The 17,777-nt window shown below is 49.1% G+C and overlaps 1 protein-coding gene across 2 annotated transcripts in view; it reads left to right on the forward strand.

The window, feature by feature from the left end:
- The window catches only part of Elapor2 (endosome-lysosome associated apoptosis and autophagy regulator family member 2), a 61,463-nt gene that overhangs the window by 11,383 nt on the left and 32,303 nt on the right, over positions 1–17,777 (forward strand). For both annotated transcript variants that reach the window (XM_033756460.1, XM_033756462.1), the window contains exons 2-10: positions 2,351–2,498; positions 5,108–5,194; positions 7,097–7,202; positions 8,152–8,304; positions 8,730–8,818; positions 13,732–13,912; positions 14,392–14,520; positions 16,751–16,841; positions 17,433–17,535. In XM_033756460.1, the coding sequence (XP_033612351.1) occupies positions 2,351–2,498; positions 5,108–5,194; positions 7,097–7,202; positions 8,152–8,304; positions 8,730–8,818; positions 13,732–13,912; positions 14,392–14,520; positions 16,751–16,841; positions 17,433–17,535 (1,087 nt within the window). The remainder of the gene's footprint in view (positions 1–2,350; positions 2,499–5,107; positions 5,195–7,096; positions 7,203–8,151; positions 8,305–8,729; positions 8,819–13,731; positions 13,913–14,391; positions 14,521–16,750; positions 16,842–17,432; positions 17,536–17,777) is intronic.

The raw sequence follows: 17,777 nt of genomic DNA on the forward strand, positions 1-17,777 counted from the left end.
GGAAGAGAGAGAGAGAGAGAGAGAGAGAGAGAGAGAGAGAGAGATTGAGATTGCCAGCATTGCCTTGGCAGCGTTGCCGGGTTGTTGAACTGTGTGAAAAAGCAAAGCAAGTGTTTGTCTTTGGGCTGCTGCTTCCCTTTTCCTCAGTTGGCTGCCTTTTCCTTTACTGGGGCTGCAGTGGAGAGCACTGCACCCCAGCCCGGCTGCCTTCTGACAGGAGTGCTCTCTCAGGAACCCACTTTCTAAGAACCGAGGGTGCTGGGAAACGTTGGGCTGGGCTGAAAGCAGTGTGTCCCCCCTGCGTGCCTCCCCTCAGCCTCCTCTTCTGCCAGGTGCTGCTGGTGTCGCCCTGCTGTGTTCCTTCCCTGTGACAGAAGCTGAGACCCGGTAGCCTACACAGGGGAGAGCTTACTTGCGTCGCAGTTCTGAGAGCAGTGTGCTGGCCTCTGCCCAGCTTCCACTGAGGGCTTCCCACGCTCCAGGCATGGATGGGAGGAAAGTGTGGCCTGGCCGTGCCCAGAGGGAAAGGCACAAATCCATCCCCAGGGCGCGGCTCCCACGGCCTGCATTCATTCTGAGGCCCTCAACCTCCTGGTGCTCTCAGTGCACTCAGTACTCAGTGCTGTCTCGGTGCCCTCAGTGCTCTCGTACTCAGTTCTGTGTCAGTGCTGTGTCTCAGTACTCGCTTTTCAGGGCTCTTTCAGTGCTTTCTCAGTGCATACCCGCTGTGTGCCCTACAGAAATAATTCCTTAAGGTCAGGCGCTACTAGGGTGTGTGAGACTGATCCTTGCTCCGGTGGACAGGAGATGCTGACGTGGCTTCTTTTCCTACCTGGAGTCGCTGATTAACCAAGGAAATTCAGTGACTAGCAGAAGTTAACCCAGGAAAATTTTCCCAGTGTAAATCTCAGTCTGATTTCGCTGTTTTTCTGTCTTCCTTTTTTCTACCACCCGACCTTACGTTATCATCTTTCAAACTGGCTGGGTCACACAGCAGATAGAATCATGGAGCCGGAACAGTTCTTCGTATGTTGTAGACGTGAGCACTTGTGTGTGATGTGTACTTTTACTATGTACACACACGTGTGTGTCCATGTGTGTTACTTCCTCCACATCTGTGCTTTTTGCCTTTTTCCCTTCCCTGCTCTCTTTCTCTCCCTCTCTCATCTCCTTTTCCCTCCTTCCTTTCCATAGTACAGGGGTTTAAACAGAAGGCCTCTTCACTGAAGTACATCCTAGTCCTTTTTTGAAATTATTTTAAGTTTTAAGACAGGATCTCACTAAGCCATCAAGTTGCCCACCTAGGCTCAAACTTGTGATCTTCCTGCCTCAGCCTCCCAGAGTTCTGGGATCATAGGTGTGCACTAGCACACCTGCTTGCCTATTTATTTTCTTAAAGTTGTTCTTTGATAACTAGAAGTTTAAACCTTAATAAAGTAAAATCCACCAATCATTTTTTGTCATGGCCAGCTAGTATTGCTTTATGTCTTGGGATATCTTTGCTACACCAGGTTGTAAAGTCTAGAAATGGCAATGTGTATTCTAACTGTAGTGTAGAGACATTGTACTTTTGTGTAACGTTAAACTCTGTAACAGTATAGGTACATTTACACCCTCATCTTTTGATATTGATAATTTAGAAATGTGTCATAAACCCTGCAAATGATGATACTGTTTTTAAAATAATGAATTGTTTAAAAATAACCTTAACACAATTTGAGAACGGAAAACCAGCTCCATCATCCACACGAGTTTCAGTGCTTGTGACCATGCCTTCCGGAGCAGTTGAAGCAAGGAGAAGGCGTGCCTTTATGTGCTCATCTCCTCAGCATTGTTGGTACTGTCATGATTTCCATATATGTGCAGTGTGCACGCACATGTGTGTAAGTACAAGTGTGGGTGTTGTTTTAAAGAATCATTTTACCCAGGAGGTTAGCAGCTGTGGTCATCTCGTTGGTGATCAAAGTTTTGATAAAAAATGCCGCTTTAAGGAAAAAAATATGAGAAAATGTAAAAATGCAATTAAAGTGTTTGAAGGGGGGAGGGGGTGAAGGAAGGTGGGGACAAGGCGAAGAAATGAGAACCAAGACCTGGCATGTAAAGGTACAAGATCCCAGTAATGAATGGAACTGTACTGTCTACCTAGAATGTACCAATAAATTCAATTCAAATTAAAAAAAAAAAAAGCCGCTTCATAGCCAGCGGCGCACACAGCCTTGTAGGAAGATGAGCCTCACCTCAGGGACGGGTTTGCTTTTGAGCCACAGCTGTGCGTGGCCCGCGGAACTGCTCCGAATCTGCAAGCTGGCTGGGCGCTGCCACTCAGCCCTACCCGCTGTTGTTCCCACAGCTCTTCCTGGGTCCCTCGTGGAAACTACATCGAGTCCAATCGTGACGACTGCACGGTGTCGCTGATCTATGCTGTGCACCTGAAGAAGTCTGGTTTCGTCCTCTTCGAGTACCAGTACGTCGACAACAACATCTTCTTTGAGTTCTTTGTAAGGCTTCTTATATTCCTTTGTTCTTCTTCTTCTTCTTTTTTTTTTTTTTTTTGGTACCGGGGATGGAACTCAGCTCCTTCCGCTTGCAAGGCAGGCCACCGAACCGCTGAGCTAAATCCCCGGCCCTCCTTTGTTCTTTTTAAGGGACATTCATGTAAATTTCCCGTAATGCGTCATTCCACTCCGCTTTACACCCCAGTTACTTTGGTGCTCACTGAACCCTGTGATAATGAAAGCAGGGAACTTCCTGAAGCGTTTGCCCTCTAGTTGCCCACACTCTCTGGCCTCGTGCTCCACCTGGTGCGGAGCCTGTTAGCTGATCATTTGCTTTAGACCACGTGTGCCTAAAACTTTCCCCAAGATTCATTTTAACTTCATTTTTTATGGCCATAAATGCTATTTTGTTAAAAATACTTTTGTCAATTTTAGCTTTTATTTAAAATGGTGTTTTTTTCTTGGCAATTTCAAAGAGAAAACATTTATTTACCGACTAGAATTATTTAAGTGTATTCATGGGCAATTATTTTAAGAGACGTGGCTGCATGTTTCTGTTTTCTGTCAATTTCATAAAGTCTAAAGGGATCAGTGGAAAGGTAGTCCGTGTTTCTGGCATGGTTAAATAGCACAACACAGGATACAATGACAGACCTACAGAACAACCACTAACTATCTAATTGGTCTATGTAACTGTACTAAGTTGAGCAGATATTTGTCGTGGCAGTGACTCCAAGGCTTGACAATGTTTTCAGATTGATTTCTTACACTAAACACAGTGTGTTGTGCTGAAAGATGGGAAAATATCTTGAAAAATGTTTCTGTGGCCCAGGTTTAGGAACAAATGTACTTTTCTAAAGTAGATTTACACTACCCTCGGTATTGAGAATGTCTAAATCAAAAGTTTTGTGGCGAGAGGTATTTTCTATAAAATGTGAGCCTTGGGCTTGCAGTTCAGAGATTCTGGGTTTGGTCTCCGCTTGTACGGGGCTGTGTGCTGTTGAGCAGTGAGGCTGCTTCCAGTTCCGGCCCCCTCCTGTTACGTGGCCTGGAGAAGATGTCTAAGGAGCCTTTAACACGAATGTCCTCTGAGGGGCTTGGGAAACTGAGCAAACGCAGTCACGTTTTAAGCTACATTTTATTTGCGTAACACTTCTAGGAATGAACGATTTGGTAGTTCTTGGGACATGTCAACAGTATTATTAAAACTTAAGTAGCGAGCCAGGTACCTGATTGTTAGCATCAGTGTTTAGTTTCGCCCAGTGAGTCCCATGAGAGCGATGTTTTGTTACTTCCTTTCCGGGTGCCCTGTTCTGCTGGATGTAGTCTCAGAAGGGCCTTTTCCTGTTGAAATTTCATCTTTATAGGCTGTAGTTACTGGCTCGGGCCCGCATCTCACAATTGCTGTCCTGGTGTTAACAGAAGGGAGACGCCTGACGTTTTAGAGACGTGGCTGTGCTCTGTGAGAGTTAAACGTGAGCATTAACTGAAAGCAATCTTTAGTTTCAGAACCATGCAGACGTCTATGCATTCGTACTGCTTCTTAAAATAAAATGGTGAAACTGAAACTTAGAATTAGTGCTTGGACCAAGATCATACCTGCTTTTTTTTTTTGGAATGGGGAACAGACCAGGTGTCCAGCATGCTGGGGTGGGTGTCACAGAGACTCAGGCCCATAGCTGTCCCCGCACCAGCAGAGGTGTACGCTGGCCTGTATCGTCCCTCAGACGGCTCAGCGCTGACCCTGAATCGGTGAATGTGCTTGGACTGTAAGTAGGACGCAAACTGAGTTACAGTAAATTTCCTCAGAAGGGGATACTCTCTGCTGTCTGCATGGCCAAAGGACCTATTTCTCATTAGGACGTGTTTAGGAAATGTCTCTTATAGAGAGCGTTTTGATGTTTGCAAATTGGCCAGTGATGAGGAGAGCAGTGGAGGGATTTAGAGAGGAGGCTGTTTCCCCGGGCAGAGGCCTGGTAAGGTGAGGTTTACTGTGCCGCTGACTATATGGCACAACTGGAAAGTTGACCTCACTTTTCAAAGTCTTTCTGTTCTTTGTAGAAAACTAGAAAGCTTAGAAATCGTAGAAAAGTAGCATTTTAACCCCTTGGCATTTTGGTGCAGTTGTTGGGAAATTAGAAAGTGTTTGATGCTCAGGTATCTGTAGTCATATGAAACAGCACGCCAAATGATTAACATGTCTCCACATAAAAAATCAGGACTTTAATTTTGGCCATAGCCACTTACCTACATTTGGGTTAAGTTGTCAGGAATTGGTGCAAATCCCTCTTTATTAACTAAAAATTTTGCTGCCACAAAAATAAAAACCACCCTGGTCTATTTTTATACTGTTGGCTTTGCACGGTGTAACACGTGGGTAAGTTGGGTAGATTTCTGGGGTGACTTCCAGTGGTAGCTTCCTCTGTACTCACTGGGCTGCTTCTGGGCACAGCAGCAGCATGGTGTGCATGGAGGTCTCACGTGTGCAGAGGTCCCTGGGGCTGAAGGTTAGGTGTGCGACCTGCTGGGAATTACTCCCGGCTGCCATTTAGGGTGCAGTGTGTTGAAACCTCTGTTCGGAAGCTTCACAGGAGCCTGTGTTTTACCTGCAGATTCAGAATGATCAGTGCCGGGAGATGGATTCTACCATGGACAAGTGGGTGAAGCTCACGGACAACGGAGAGTGGGGCTCTCACTCCGTGAGTCTCTGCTTTTCCTTCTCCTCCCACTGTCTTGCTCTTGTACTTTCTCTTCCTCACATTTTCTAAGCATACCTTTTAAAAGGGAAAAGTTTTCCATTCATGGAGAGAATCCCCTTTGAAGGAGGAAGTTGCCCCTGAGGTTCATGAAGTCAGATTCTTATTTAGTTTCCTTTTTCATGCGTTTTCTTTCCCCTCGGAGTCTTCTCTTTCTCTCCCACCCCTCTCCAGCCCTCCTCCATCAGGGCACTGTAGGGCACCAGCAAGGCAGAGGCTGTTCAGAGCAGACATGCGGGTTCGCACCGAGTGAGTGTGTTCACAGAGGCCCTGTCACGGTGATGGGAAGGAAGACTTTTGACTCCTTCCCACCCGCCTTTCTCTGCAGTGTCCAGTGCGTGATTTTCAAGATTGTTTTGTTGAGTTCTGTGTGGTCCCACCGCTGGACGTCTCGATTCTCACAGAATTCACCCTTTAGACCCCGACCTCTATGTGTTTGCCACCCACCAGTGAAAACCCTGCCTCCCTGGTCACATCAAGCACAGCAGCTGTCTGCCCCTTTGCAGGGCAGCTCTTTAAACTCTCAGGCAGGACTGACAGGTAACAGGTCCTGGGAGACTGTTGTTATCTGGGGCCCTGTTCTTTTGGAGCAAGACACGGATTTAATACCCAGCTCTGCGACACAGCTGTGATTCTATAGTGATTCGCTTAATCTTTCTGCATCTGGCATTTGCCACCTCGGAACTGGGATCTTCTTGCTGCGTTAAGTGGGATGTGTTTGGCCAGGGCCGGGTATGGCGCCCTCAGTGTGGCCTGAGTTCCAGCCGGGTGACTGCACCATCCTCTCCTCTGCTGGACAGGACCTGGAGGGAGAATGCAGCGCGCACTTTCGGAGGTCTTGCCTTCATCTGTGTGTTCGATGTGGATATCAGCACCACCTGGGGTCCGCTCACCTTGAGTCCAGGTGTCTGCCAGCACGAGCTACTGCCCACAAACCATCTTCCCCTGGGAGGGCTGCTCCGCCAGGGAAGTGCCGAGGGCACCGTTTCTCCGGGTCTCTGGCAGGGGCAGTTGATGGGCAGGTTTTAACAGCTGAGCCTGGGAGAAGGTGGCAAAGGAGAAGGCAAGGAGTCCTGGAGCCGCTCCCCTCATGGCAGCAGCGTACATTAGTTGGATTATGAGTAGCAGAGTGCTGCACCAGCAGAGGAGGCAGTGCTGGACCCGGCATGTGAGCCTCAGGTCCAGTGACTGTGGGCACAGTGCTGTGCTGTCCTGTTGCTGTAGACTTTTAGGAGAAGCCGTATTAGTGCCAAAGCACCTGCGTCTGGCACTTCACACTGGGAGGTTCTGTGTGGTCTGCGGTCTGGAAGCTCAGGGCCTGGGGAGGCCTGGTGGAGGAGGGCCTCACCTGGGGGAGCGCGAGAGTGACTGCTATGACACGCAGGGTGCAGACGCAAGGGGCCAGGCCCACAAGAGTCGCAGCTCCACAGACCCAAGCAGTCTTCCTCTGCAGAACCCCGCCAGCCTAGAGAAGGGCGCAGAGTGAACTGCAGGGGGCACCCTTGGGCCCACGCAGGCCCCAGCAGGGACACAGGCAGCACGCCACCCTTAACACCAGGCCCTCTCCGTGCAGAGCCAGACTCCTGCAAGGGCCTCCAGTCCTCTCTGTTTGCTCAGGCTCGAAGCTTCCCCTCCTCCTTTCTTACTCCATTGTGTGGGTTGCCAGACTATTTGTGAAGTGTCACATTCAGCAGAGCTTAGGTTAGAATTAACAGGAGACTTAAGCGTCTTGATTCGAAAGCAATGCTTTTTCATTATAATGCGCAGAAAACTGTATGAGAATAGCTTTTGGTTCAGCTGGAACAGCAGGGCTTCCTTAGCACGTTCTTGTGCGTCTTTCCCCAGGTGATGCTGAAGTCGGGCACAAACATCCTCTACTGGAGGACCACAGGCATCCTCATGGGCGCCAAGGCCATCAAGCCCGTGCTGGTGAAGAACATCACCATTGAAGGTCAGCAGCAGCCGTCAGTCGTCAGCCCCGTCCCGCTCTGTGGGGGGATGTGCATTAGCGAGCGGCCCGCCTGGCCCAGGGCTTATGGGATAAGAGTCAGTGTGGGAGGCGCCTACAGGTCGAGAGAGACCTGGCTTTATTTCTAGCAGGTTCATTGTTTACTTCCTTTTCCTTGTACCCCTGAACCGAGTCACCAAATCTGTGTAAAGAGGGAAGCACAGTGACGACTTTGGATGTCTAAGCACAGGTTTCTGTGCTAGTAGGGGCCTGTTTTACATTCATGAAGTATCTGGTGCCAGGCATCAGCTTCCTCAGTGAGCTGGCACCTGGTCACCCTGCACCATTGACAGCAGCTGGAAGGTCTGGGCTGCTTCCTGCACCTCTCTGCCCTCCGACTGCAGGGGTCATTTCCAGCCCAGGCAAGCGGCCCATCAACTGGCCATGTTCATCCTCGGTTAGAGCTACTTTTAATTAAAGTAGTGATTCTGTATTAAAGTTTGCTTTTATTTCAGTATGTTCTGAGTGCCCCTTCCTGCAGGGTTAACACATTAGTTAAGCGGCATCTGCTGGCCACAGCTGGAATTACAAGCCAGAGCCCTGGTCATTTGTGGGCTCTCAGGGCTTACTGTGGTTAGGAGCTCAAAGGAGAAGGTGGGGACTCCTGACAGAATGGCGTGCTGACGGGGCTGTGGGGACCTGAGTCACCCCGTGATTTAGTTCGTGGAGTTGTCCTTGGTGACTCGGGGTGGTATGTTCCACCTCTGGCTCATCTTGTGTCAAGCATTTGCTGGACCTGCTGTGTTTAATTTGGCGCATAGCGCGGCTGCTCGCACGTGGCAAGTGCTCTCCTACTGCTGGATTAGTGGAGTGGAAGCTTTCTCCCGTGAACGTCTCTCACCTCTGCTGACCCTGGTTCTCCCTCGCATGCCCTCTTCTCGTGTGCACACAGGGGTGGCTTACACCTCCGCGTGCTTCCCCTGTAAGCCTGGCACATTCAGCAACAAGCCAGGCTCCTTCAGCTGCCAGCCATGTCCCAGAAACACCTACTCGGAGAAGGGGGCCACGGAGTGCGTGAGGTGTGATGGTGACTCCCAGTTTTCAGGTAGGTGGCACGCTGGGCAGTGTTCCCAGGAAAGCCTGACCGCAGGGGTGGGGCGGGCCCTGAGGCACGGGGAATATGACCTTGGGTTCTCCCTTCCCACACAGCGCCCATCGCCTGCGCTTTCCGCTTTCAGACAGTTTATTGGCATGGAGATGTACTTGGAAAGTTGTGCACTTTTCCACATTTCCAGTGTTTGCTGATCATGGAGGATGTCTCATGTTTAAAAACGGATCTTCTCACGGAAACACTGCTCCAGGGAACATAGGAATGTGGGCCTTTGTTTTCTCTGGGACTCACTAGTTCTGCCTAAATTGCTCTGGCCAGGTTATTTTTACTTTGCAGTTTGCCTTTTTCTTTCAGTTTCTGCCCATTGTTCGAGCCGCAGAGGCAGTGGCCCGTTTCTGAGGGGCTGTTTTGTGTTGCAGAGGAAGGATCCAGCGTGTGTACGGAGCGCCCTCCCTGCACCACGAAGGACTACTTCCAGATCCACACGCCCTGTGACGAGGAAGGCAAGGTATCCGTGGCCCTATACATCCTGCCGGCCTGTGCACTGTGTTCATGGGGGGCGCTGTGCAGGACACGGGAGACCTGAGGGGCAGGAGCTGAGGCCGCGCCTGCCTTCGGCTTCCAGACCTGCTACTTGTCTGGGCTGTTGGCAAATTGATGTCTGTCTGCCTCAGCCTTTTCATCTGCACAGCACAGCGAGGCCGCTGTGAGGAGACACAGATGCGCGGTGTGCGCTACCCAGCATGGCTGGGCAGAGACAGGTGCTCCATGAGTTGCTGCCCTGTGTATGTTATTTTTTCGGAAGTCATAATCTCTGGAGGAGCACAGCTTTAGATTTTGTACTGCAACTCAGAGGATGGAAATATCTTTACACTTTGTTTCATTCTTTGGTCTCTCAGATTTTAGCCATAACAATTGTGCAGCCTAGGCTAGTTCAGTTATCACAGAGTACTGTGTAATTGCACCAGAAAATGTGAAGCAGTGACCATGCAAATGCCATCTAGCCAGTGGAAAGACGTGTGTGTGTGAACCTGGGCTGACTCCCATCCTCCTGACTAAAGCGTCCGCCTGCACTGGACATGTCACGGCAGAGCACTGGCAGTCAGAGTGGCCTTTCACTGCATTCCTCCTACATGCATGCATCACTGAAACAATGACATTGCAAACTTAGTTTGGAAATTCCAAACAGATATTAGTAAATGAGGACTTTTGAGGGTAAGCACTGTAAGGGTGCTTCTATTTAGAAAACATATGTGGGGAGGTATCATTAAACTGGGTTAAAAGTAATTTGGTATTTTTTAGCTGAATGTATTTCAGCTAAGCTCATCTTTGTAATAGGTAAGGGAAATCTAAATTTAATTTATTCTGTGTGATAATCATTAATTCAGCATTTCTGAGGCTTGAGTGAGATCTGGTATATGAAAGCATTTTATCTGAGCTGACATGAAAATAGATAAAAGCTATATTACGTTGTGTCAGTTTACCTGTGTAGGTGCATACAGATCTGTGTACAGTTCGGTACTTGGGGTTTAAACAGGAGCACATCACGGCTGGCGATATTGGGCGAGCACTTTTCCTTCCCTCCTCCCTCCTCCCTTCTTCCTTTTCTTTCTCTTTCTGTTTTTTCGCTTCGGTGTCCTGAGTGCTGGGATTACGGGTCTGTGCCATCATGCCCCAGCCTGGGCGAGTGCTTTCCGGAAATGTGTGTGATTTAACATTAGAAGAATGTTTGGTACCAGTTCTCCTGATCTCCCTTGAATATGATGGCGAATTGTAGGCTGCATGACAGGATCAGGCGGCACACAGCCAAGGGAAGAGCCACGTGTGCAGTGTTTCATTAAGTAACTGGGTATCGGGTAGGAATGTGGTCCTCAGATTTGCCATAGGAATGCGAACATAACAAGGGTACACATCCTAGCACATACCAAGAAGAACAGGAATTGAGTACTTTCGAAATCCGTGACCTTACGAAGACATTGGGAAGGTGTCATATGTGGGTTCCTCAAGCTGGGAAGGAGGATGCAGTGAAGATTCGCAGTGGCTCCCATGTGCTGATTCCAGGAGCACAAGTTAGTAGAACCAAAATCTATTTGTGTGAAAGGTTCAGAGAAGCATTTGGGGAAGAAGATATTCACTTGCAAAAAAGATTCCAAAGGGACCCAAGATTTAGAGGACTTGTGCAACCCAACAGAAGAAAGTAGCAGCTGTTCAAAGGGACAAGGCTGCCCGGAAAGCAGAGGGCTTTGGTTTGAACCTGAGCTGCTCTGGGGGTAACAGCTGGTCCTACAGGTGCCTGGCCTCGAATGACCTTAGAAGTCAAGGGAAGTGGTTGTGTTTGCTGGTTAGTTGGTGGCTCACAGAGAAACTTGAGATTTTTATTGACATGGACACTAGACCCAGGCAGAGGAGTTGTTGTGGGGCGTGCATGTTGTGTATGAGGTGTATGAGTGCACACGTGTGTGCGTTTATTCCGGGTGGGAAGTGGTGGGTGTCCCTTGCCTTGTGAGCCACATGTATCCTTTTAATGGTGGCAGAGCATGGTGACAGCTTTGCTTCCACATTTGAGATAATTAAGAAATCCTGTGCGAAGTAAGTTTAAGATTAGTTTTCAGAAGTCAGGCAGGAGCTCTGACTTGGAGGAGGGCGGAGGGACAACCCCGGGAAGTCACAGTGAGCAGCCTGTTCCATCAGAAGGCTTGCTCCTTCCGTCTGTGTTCCTTTGGTTTCATTTCCTCCCTGGGCACCCTTCCCCAGGCACCATCACCCAAGACACCATCATCCTGTCCTCAGGCTTTGGTTGCAGGAGCGCTGACCAGAGTTTCAGGTTGGCCCTTGGGAGAGATGGGGCTGGGCCGAGTGTAGGGCTGGTGCAGACATGGAGGCCAGTGGATCCTCTGAGAACAGACAGGTGCTGCTCAGATGAACTGAGCCAGTCCGTGAAGCCTTGGTGTCCTGGTTCGCTGACATTTGCAGGAAGAAACTAGGCTGCCATGGACAAGTCCAGCCTCAGAAATTGTCTGCCTTTAGTCCTCCTAGTCTCAAATTTTAGTTGGTGTGAAGATCGGCTTCTACTTGTTTTTCCCAGTAATGGGGGCCAAACCCAGCGCTGGCTCGTGCCAGGCAAGCACTCTGCCCCTGAACTACATCCAGTCCTTGTGTGTTTCTAAAATGTGTTGTTTGCGTGCTTAACATAAATACCCTTTTGTAAATAGCATAAATAGCTCTTTTGTAGTCTTAATGGAAATGTAGTAAATTTGACTGCAAGAGTTTTGGTTTCATAAAAACATTTCATAATTGTGTCTCAGCTTGGCCCAGAGGGAGCTGATTGTTGGCGTTTCACCTGCACTGCAAGCCATCTGGTGTGAACTTTCATAAATATTGAGTATTGTGTTTCCCGGGCAGCCACAGGAAAGCATTTGTCCCCACGAGGAAGACACAGAACTGGTCTGCCACTTGAGGCAAGCGGCTTTGTGTAAACACAGCTTTCCCTGCAGAGTGTCTGAAATTTGACTTCCACATGGTTCAGTGTTTGAAGGTGTTTGTTGCCTATTTCCTAGTCCCAGCTTGTTGTTTGTATTGGAAATCGTGTGGGTAGATGGCTTTGCAAAATGGATTTGCATATTTTACTGTTTTTATCCTTTCCAAACGGTCTCCCTCGCTGGTACTGCTTCACAGCTTAGCAGTTGTGCCTAACTTTTGGGCAAGTGCAGCTTGGCCCTGCTCTGGGTGCCTATAAGGTGAGGATTAGCACACACCTCCCAAGGCGTTGGAGAACCACCCGCGTCCCACCTGGGGACCAGCTGCTCCCAAGAATGTAGGAGGTCACACGTTGCATCAATACCAGAATAACTTGGGAAGTTTGGGCATTGACATTTGTTTAGATTCTCTGGCTTCTCTATTGCCTTTCTAGCTTGCAATTTGGGGGTTTGCCGGGTGGACAGAGTATCTGGTAAGTCCCTCGATGCTCACAGTAACAGAGCTGGAGAAGTGGGGCATGGCCTAAGCCGTAGCAGCAGTGTGGAAAAGAGGGTAACAGAAAGCATGTTATTCACAGTTCGGTTGAGACTTCTGTCTGTCAGGCATTTCTTAAGCACCCTTCCTCATGTGAGGTAACCGATCTTCATAGTCTGCAAGATAAAATTGAGTGGGCTGGTGGTGCGCGATTCTCCACTAACTGGAAACTGCAGTTAGGAATCGCCTTTGATCTGGTTCTCTGGCTTCACAGGGGACTTCCTGTGGCAGGAGTTGCCTTAAAGGGCGAATATTTCCATAGGTCACTACGTGTCTCTCTGTTTTATTTTTTTTTTGTGCCGGGGATCAAACTTGGGACCTTGTGCTCATGAAGCAGGCAGTGGAACCACTGAGCTAAGTCCCCGGCCCCCTATTTAGTCTCTTTTTAAAAAGTTGTGTTTTGTTGTGAAAGTTTGCCTTTTGGTTTGCCCTAGAATACTTTTTCCTTACAGATCATAGCAGTCTTGTTTTAGAGCCCTTTCCGTATTTCCCACTCCACGTGAGAATTAGTTTGGTGATGGCGCTTTTGAGCCTTGGCTGTGTCTTTGCCGTTCGTGTGGGCGCGTGTTGTGGGCAGCGTGAAGCGTGGGCTGTGAAGGGCACTGCTGCAGAGCCTGGAGCGGTGACCCGGGTGGGTTCTGGGACTCAGGGCCGCAGCACGTCTGCCACCAGGTTTGGAGACAGACCCAGGAAGCGAGCGTCACCAGTGCTGCCGACGCGGAGGGTGGCGATGTGGAGCTGGATCTCTTCCCCGGGTGTCAGGCACGGGATGGGGGCTGGGTGGAGGGGTGGAGTCTCTGCATCGAGGCTGAGGGCCGGGAGGTCGGGCGGCGACTGTGCCATCTGTCTCGAGAGCACTGTCCTGGGGAAGAGCCTGGCATCCCCATAACTGTCAGCTACAGTCACTTAAAAAGTATTAACTCACCATTACCATTCATATCCTCAATCAAAATCCGTTAATATTTCAAAACACAAAACCCCTTGAGAGACAAAATGAATGAAAATTTATTTACCTCTTTCATTGTGCCTACAATAATAGAATTACCTATTATTATTATTATTATTATATTTCCCAACATGTTATTTCCATCATCAAAACGCCTTATTAATAACCGGTTAGTATCATTTCAACAATGATTAATCACATTAATCCTAAAACAAATAATAATAATACATAACGAAAAAGGACGCTCTTGATCGCTCATACTCGTATCTCTAATCCTATTTACTGCATCAACCAACTTTCTAGGTCTATTACCGCACACCATTTCTGTGCCGATTTCCTCCTTGCTCTTTCAGGTTCTCTGTACTAACCCTTCTTCTGCGCTGTACACACTGCTCCTACGCTGTCAGCTTTACATCCTTGCCACGAGCATGTTACGTGACTCTCCTGCTTGATTTTTTTCCCAGACACAGGTCATGTACAAGTGGATAGAGCCCAAAATCTGCAGGGAGGACCTCACTAATGCCATTCGACTGCCCCCTTCTGGAGAGAAGAAGGACTGTCCTCCCTGCAACCCAGGATTCTACAATAACGGATCGTCTTCCTGTCACCCCTGTCCCTCTGGGACGTATTCAGATGGCACAAAGGGTGGGTAAAGCATCACCTGGCCCATGAGCTAGACCATAGTGGGACAGTCGCTTGGACTGCTGGGACTTTGTTCTGAACTGTTCTTAGGGAAGAATTCCTTAAAAGATAACTTTTTCATCGAGACTGAAGAAGGGTTGAGAAGAGAGGATTCTGAGACCCCGCGGCCTCTTTAAGTGTGAGGACAACTGTTTTGGTGTCATTTTGTGTAACACTTTTGCCTTTGGATATTGATAAGGAAATTAAAAATTTACCTGTATGTGTTTAAGGCTAAGCTGGCTTTGTCCAGCATGTTGAGTGTATGCACATCTATTGCAAAATAAGCAAAAACTGCCAGGTCCACACACACATGCATGCTCTGTCCAGAAACTCCTTCAGTATTGCTTTTGAGGAAGTGAGTGATTTCCAGGGGAGTTGGCGTCGGGGTGGAGGAGGCGGTGTCTGATGGCATCACTGGAGACTGCGGCCCTTGTCTTGTGCAGAGTGCAGACCCTGTCCTGCAGGAACGGAGCCAGCCCTGGGGTTTGAGTATAAATGGTGGAATCTCCTTCCTGGCAACATGAAGACCTCCTGCTTCAATGTGGGGAACTCCAAGTGTGATGGCATGAATGGTGAGTGCCGAGCCATCTCTCCAGGGGCTTCGGCCCCGAGACCTTGCTCATTCTCAGACTCAGCTCTTTGAAACGCCCCAAGCATTGCTGGGAAGCTTTGCTCTTACAGGGCTGTGCATGGCTTTCAGGCTCTCGCAGAAGCAGAGCAAAGCAGACCTTCATGAAGAATGGAACTGCAGAGGCTCCTGTCTGTGGTTTTGCCTTCTGCAGTTTCTGTTCCCCAGAGTCAACAGCAAACACTAGGAATGAAAAGTTCATACACTATGTTCCATTGTCCCAGTGAGCCTCTTCCTACAGTTCTTTTTATAGAAATACTGAAATATATACAGAAAAGCCACCAAAATATATTCATTATACTGTAATTTATATGCGTTAAGAACAAAAACCTTCCAAATGGTTAAAACGGTGAGTGGGGTAGGGGTGTTGCATGCCGGAGCGGCTCGGTCATCGTGGAGATGGCTGTGCCTCGCTGGGCGCGGAATGTGCGTGTAGTCACCACAGGCTGACGCAGTGCCCGCACGTGAGAGTGTGTCCGTGGTATTTACGTGCAGAACCGTGGCACACGGGCCGGCTGCAATCAGACCCTGATCCTGTGAAGCGGGACGCACGAAGGGTGCAGCGGAGGAGTGGCGTTGACGATGAGGAGAGAGAAGAACTGAGGGCTTTATCTTTTATGTTTCCCTGTAGCTTTAAAATGCTTTCTGTGATACAGATATGATCGAAAAGTGAAAGTCTAAAAACATAAAGTGGTATACAAAGGTGGGAGAGGTGGGATTTACTTGCAGGGAAAAGAAAAATAGAAACTGGTACAAACCCTTGGAAAATCGTGAATAGACAAAGCACCCATGATGCTATTCCTGTGGTGCACATCACATCCGTGATAGTACAGTAATAGTTGTTAGCATGTAAGTTCAAAAAAACACCTTTATGCTTTGAAATCAGCATTTCTGCGGCCATGCTCCCTGTGGTTGCCTTGGAGATGTGAAGCTGTGATCACTGGGTGTCTGTGTCCTAATCCGCCTGCTTCCCCGTCTCTGCTGCCCCCTCCCGGAGCCATGTGACATGGCTGTGCTGAGTGAGAGGCACACCGGTCATCCCGAGACTCGTGTGCAAGGTGTAAAACATGTCCTAATTCTTGTCAGAATGATGTCACTCTGGGTGTATTGGGTTCGGTAAAATACAGAAAACTCATTTTACCCTCCCCTTACCTTTTCCACGGTGGCTGTTGGGACTTTAAGCTTGCATCTGTGGCTGCCCATCTCTTGGGCAGTGATGATCAAGACACGTGTAGCCCTTGGTTTCCCTCCTGGCCATTGTCTGCCTGCTTCTCTTGCCCAGGGCCCCGTCCTGTGTACCATCACTTACCGCGACCCTCGCACATCGGCAGTGTGGAGTTCTCACGCCTAGAGTCCCTTCTGCTCCTGTCTTTCCTGCTGGAGGGGAAGGAGTGCACCTCTCCTTGGTTGACCACAGGGTGCTGAAGCCTGCTTGGTGTGAAGCAGCAGAATTCATTCTTTCAGTCTGCTGGGGTCTTGCGCTCAGAGCCCTGGGGGAGGTGTTTCCTGGCCCCTTCCAGGGCTCCTGGCCCCAGTGCTTTTTGGCTGATGGCAGGGAACTCCAGCCTCTGCCTCTGTCTGTGCCTGGTTCTCCTCCCTCAGCATCTGTGCGTCTCTGGTCTCCAGCGTCCTCCCTCATCTTTCCTTCTTCTTCCAGGACACAGCCACCCCAGGCCTCATCTTGACTTGATGGTGCCTGCCCAGCCTCTATCTCCAAATCATGCGTTCACAGGGTGTGGCGTTAGGACTTCAGGGCCCCTCGTGGGGGCGATGTTGCCCTGTGTGGGGCCGGCAGGGATTCTAGGATTTTAGGGAAGAAGCAGCAAAGCCAGGGAGAGCGGTCCTCAGGGCTGCTGTGCGGAGGGGCTGCACTCTGACCCCACACAGACACAGTGGGATGGGGACAACCACCCAGACATCTGCAAGGGAGGGGAGAGCTTGCCAGGTCCTGGCAGTCAGGGTGTTTTGCTTCTTGGGCAAGACAGAGGAGAGAGGGGGCCCTGCATCTAGAAGTCAGCTTCCTGTGCATTTTATGACTGCACTGAAAACTGGAATTAGTTTGGAGTGCATCTAACCTTGAACAGAAGCGCTAGTTCTGCATATTATTTTTACTTGATTTAAGAGGATTTTTTCAATGGCAGTTTTACTAATAAAAGTGGTTTTATCATTTCCAGGTTGGGAGGTGGCTGGAGACCATATCCAGAGTGGAGCTGGAGGTTCTGATAATGATTACCTGATCCTAAACCTGCACATCCCAGGGTTTAGGTAAGGTAATTCTCTTCCCTGTGAGAATCTTTTTACCTCCTTCCCCACAGAAATGTAAGAAGTAGGGCTGGCTTTGCAGAACATATTACTGGTACAGTGCACTTAGTAACCAGCAGTTACAGAGTGAGGTGTTTAACAATAGCTGTAGAACCAGTGACTGGGGGACTCACCGCTAGCTGTTCCTTAGATTAAGTGGAGACTTTATAACAGCCATCACTCCTGCTTGTGTAGTGAGGAAGTCTTAGTCTGTGTGGATGTAGGGTTTATTTTTCTCAGTTCTGTCTATAAAGCAGTGTTGCACATTTGTTCCTCTTGGTTGCCCCAGTGTGCCATGTTTGAGTTCCCCAGGAGGAGTTTCTTCTTGCTTTGGGGTCCACAGTAGCCTTTGCCTTGGGAGGGCCATGTAGACTGCACGTTGGGTCAGGTGTAGGCAGGCAGGGTTCCTTGGGGAAGGAGAAGGCTCAGGCTTGGACTGGAGAGGCGGTAGGGGAAGAGTCAAGCATGGCTTCCAGGGTAACAGAAGGTGATTTTGCTGTGTTCCCCGTTGTATTAGAGAGAACCATAAACCCTGCAGTTTAATCTGTCATGCAGACCTCCAACGTCCCTGACGGGGGCCGCAGGCTCGGAACTGGGGAGGATAACGTTTGTCTTCGAGATGCTGTGTTCTGCCGATTGCGTTCTCTACTTCATGGTGGTGAGTGGAGAGCAGCTTCCCCAGGCAGATTTGAGAGTCTGCCTTTCTCTTTCAAGTGTGGATTTATTTTTGCATGTTGATAAGAACCCCATCCCTCTTGCTATCCTGAGGGCTTTCCAAAAGCATTTTACAGAATGTCTATAGAAGTCACAAAGAATGGGGCAGTGAAGTTGGGAAAGGAAGCATTCATTCATTGTGCAGAGAGGTGAGTGCAGGTGCTCGTGATGGACCGAGGCCAGGGA

The sequence above is a fragment of the Fukomys damarensis genome, unplaced genomic scaffold (assembly GCF_012274545.1).
Source record: "Fukomys damarensis isolate Sample0158 unplaced genomic scaffold, DMR_v1.0_HiC HiC_scaffold_4, whole genome shotgun sequence".
Lineage (NCBI taxonomy): Eukaryota > Metazoa > Chordata > Mammalia > Rodentia > Bathyergidae > Fukomys > Fukomys damarensis.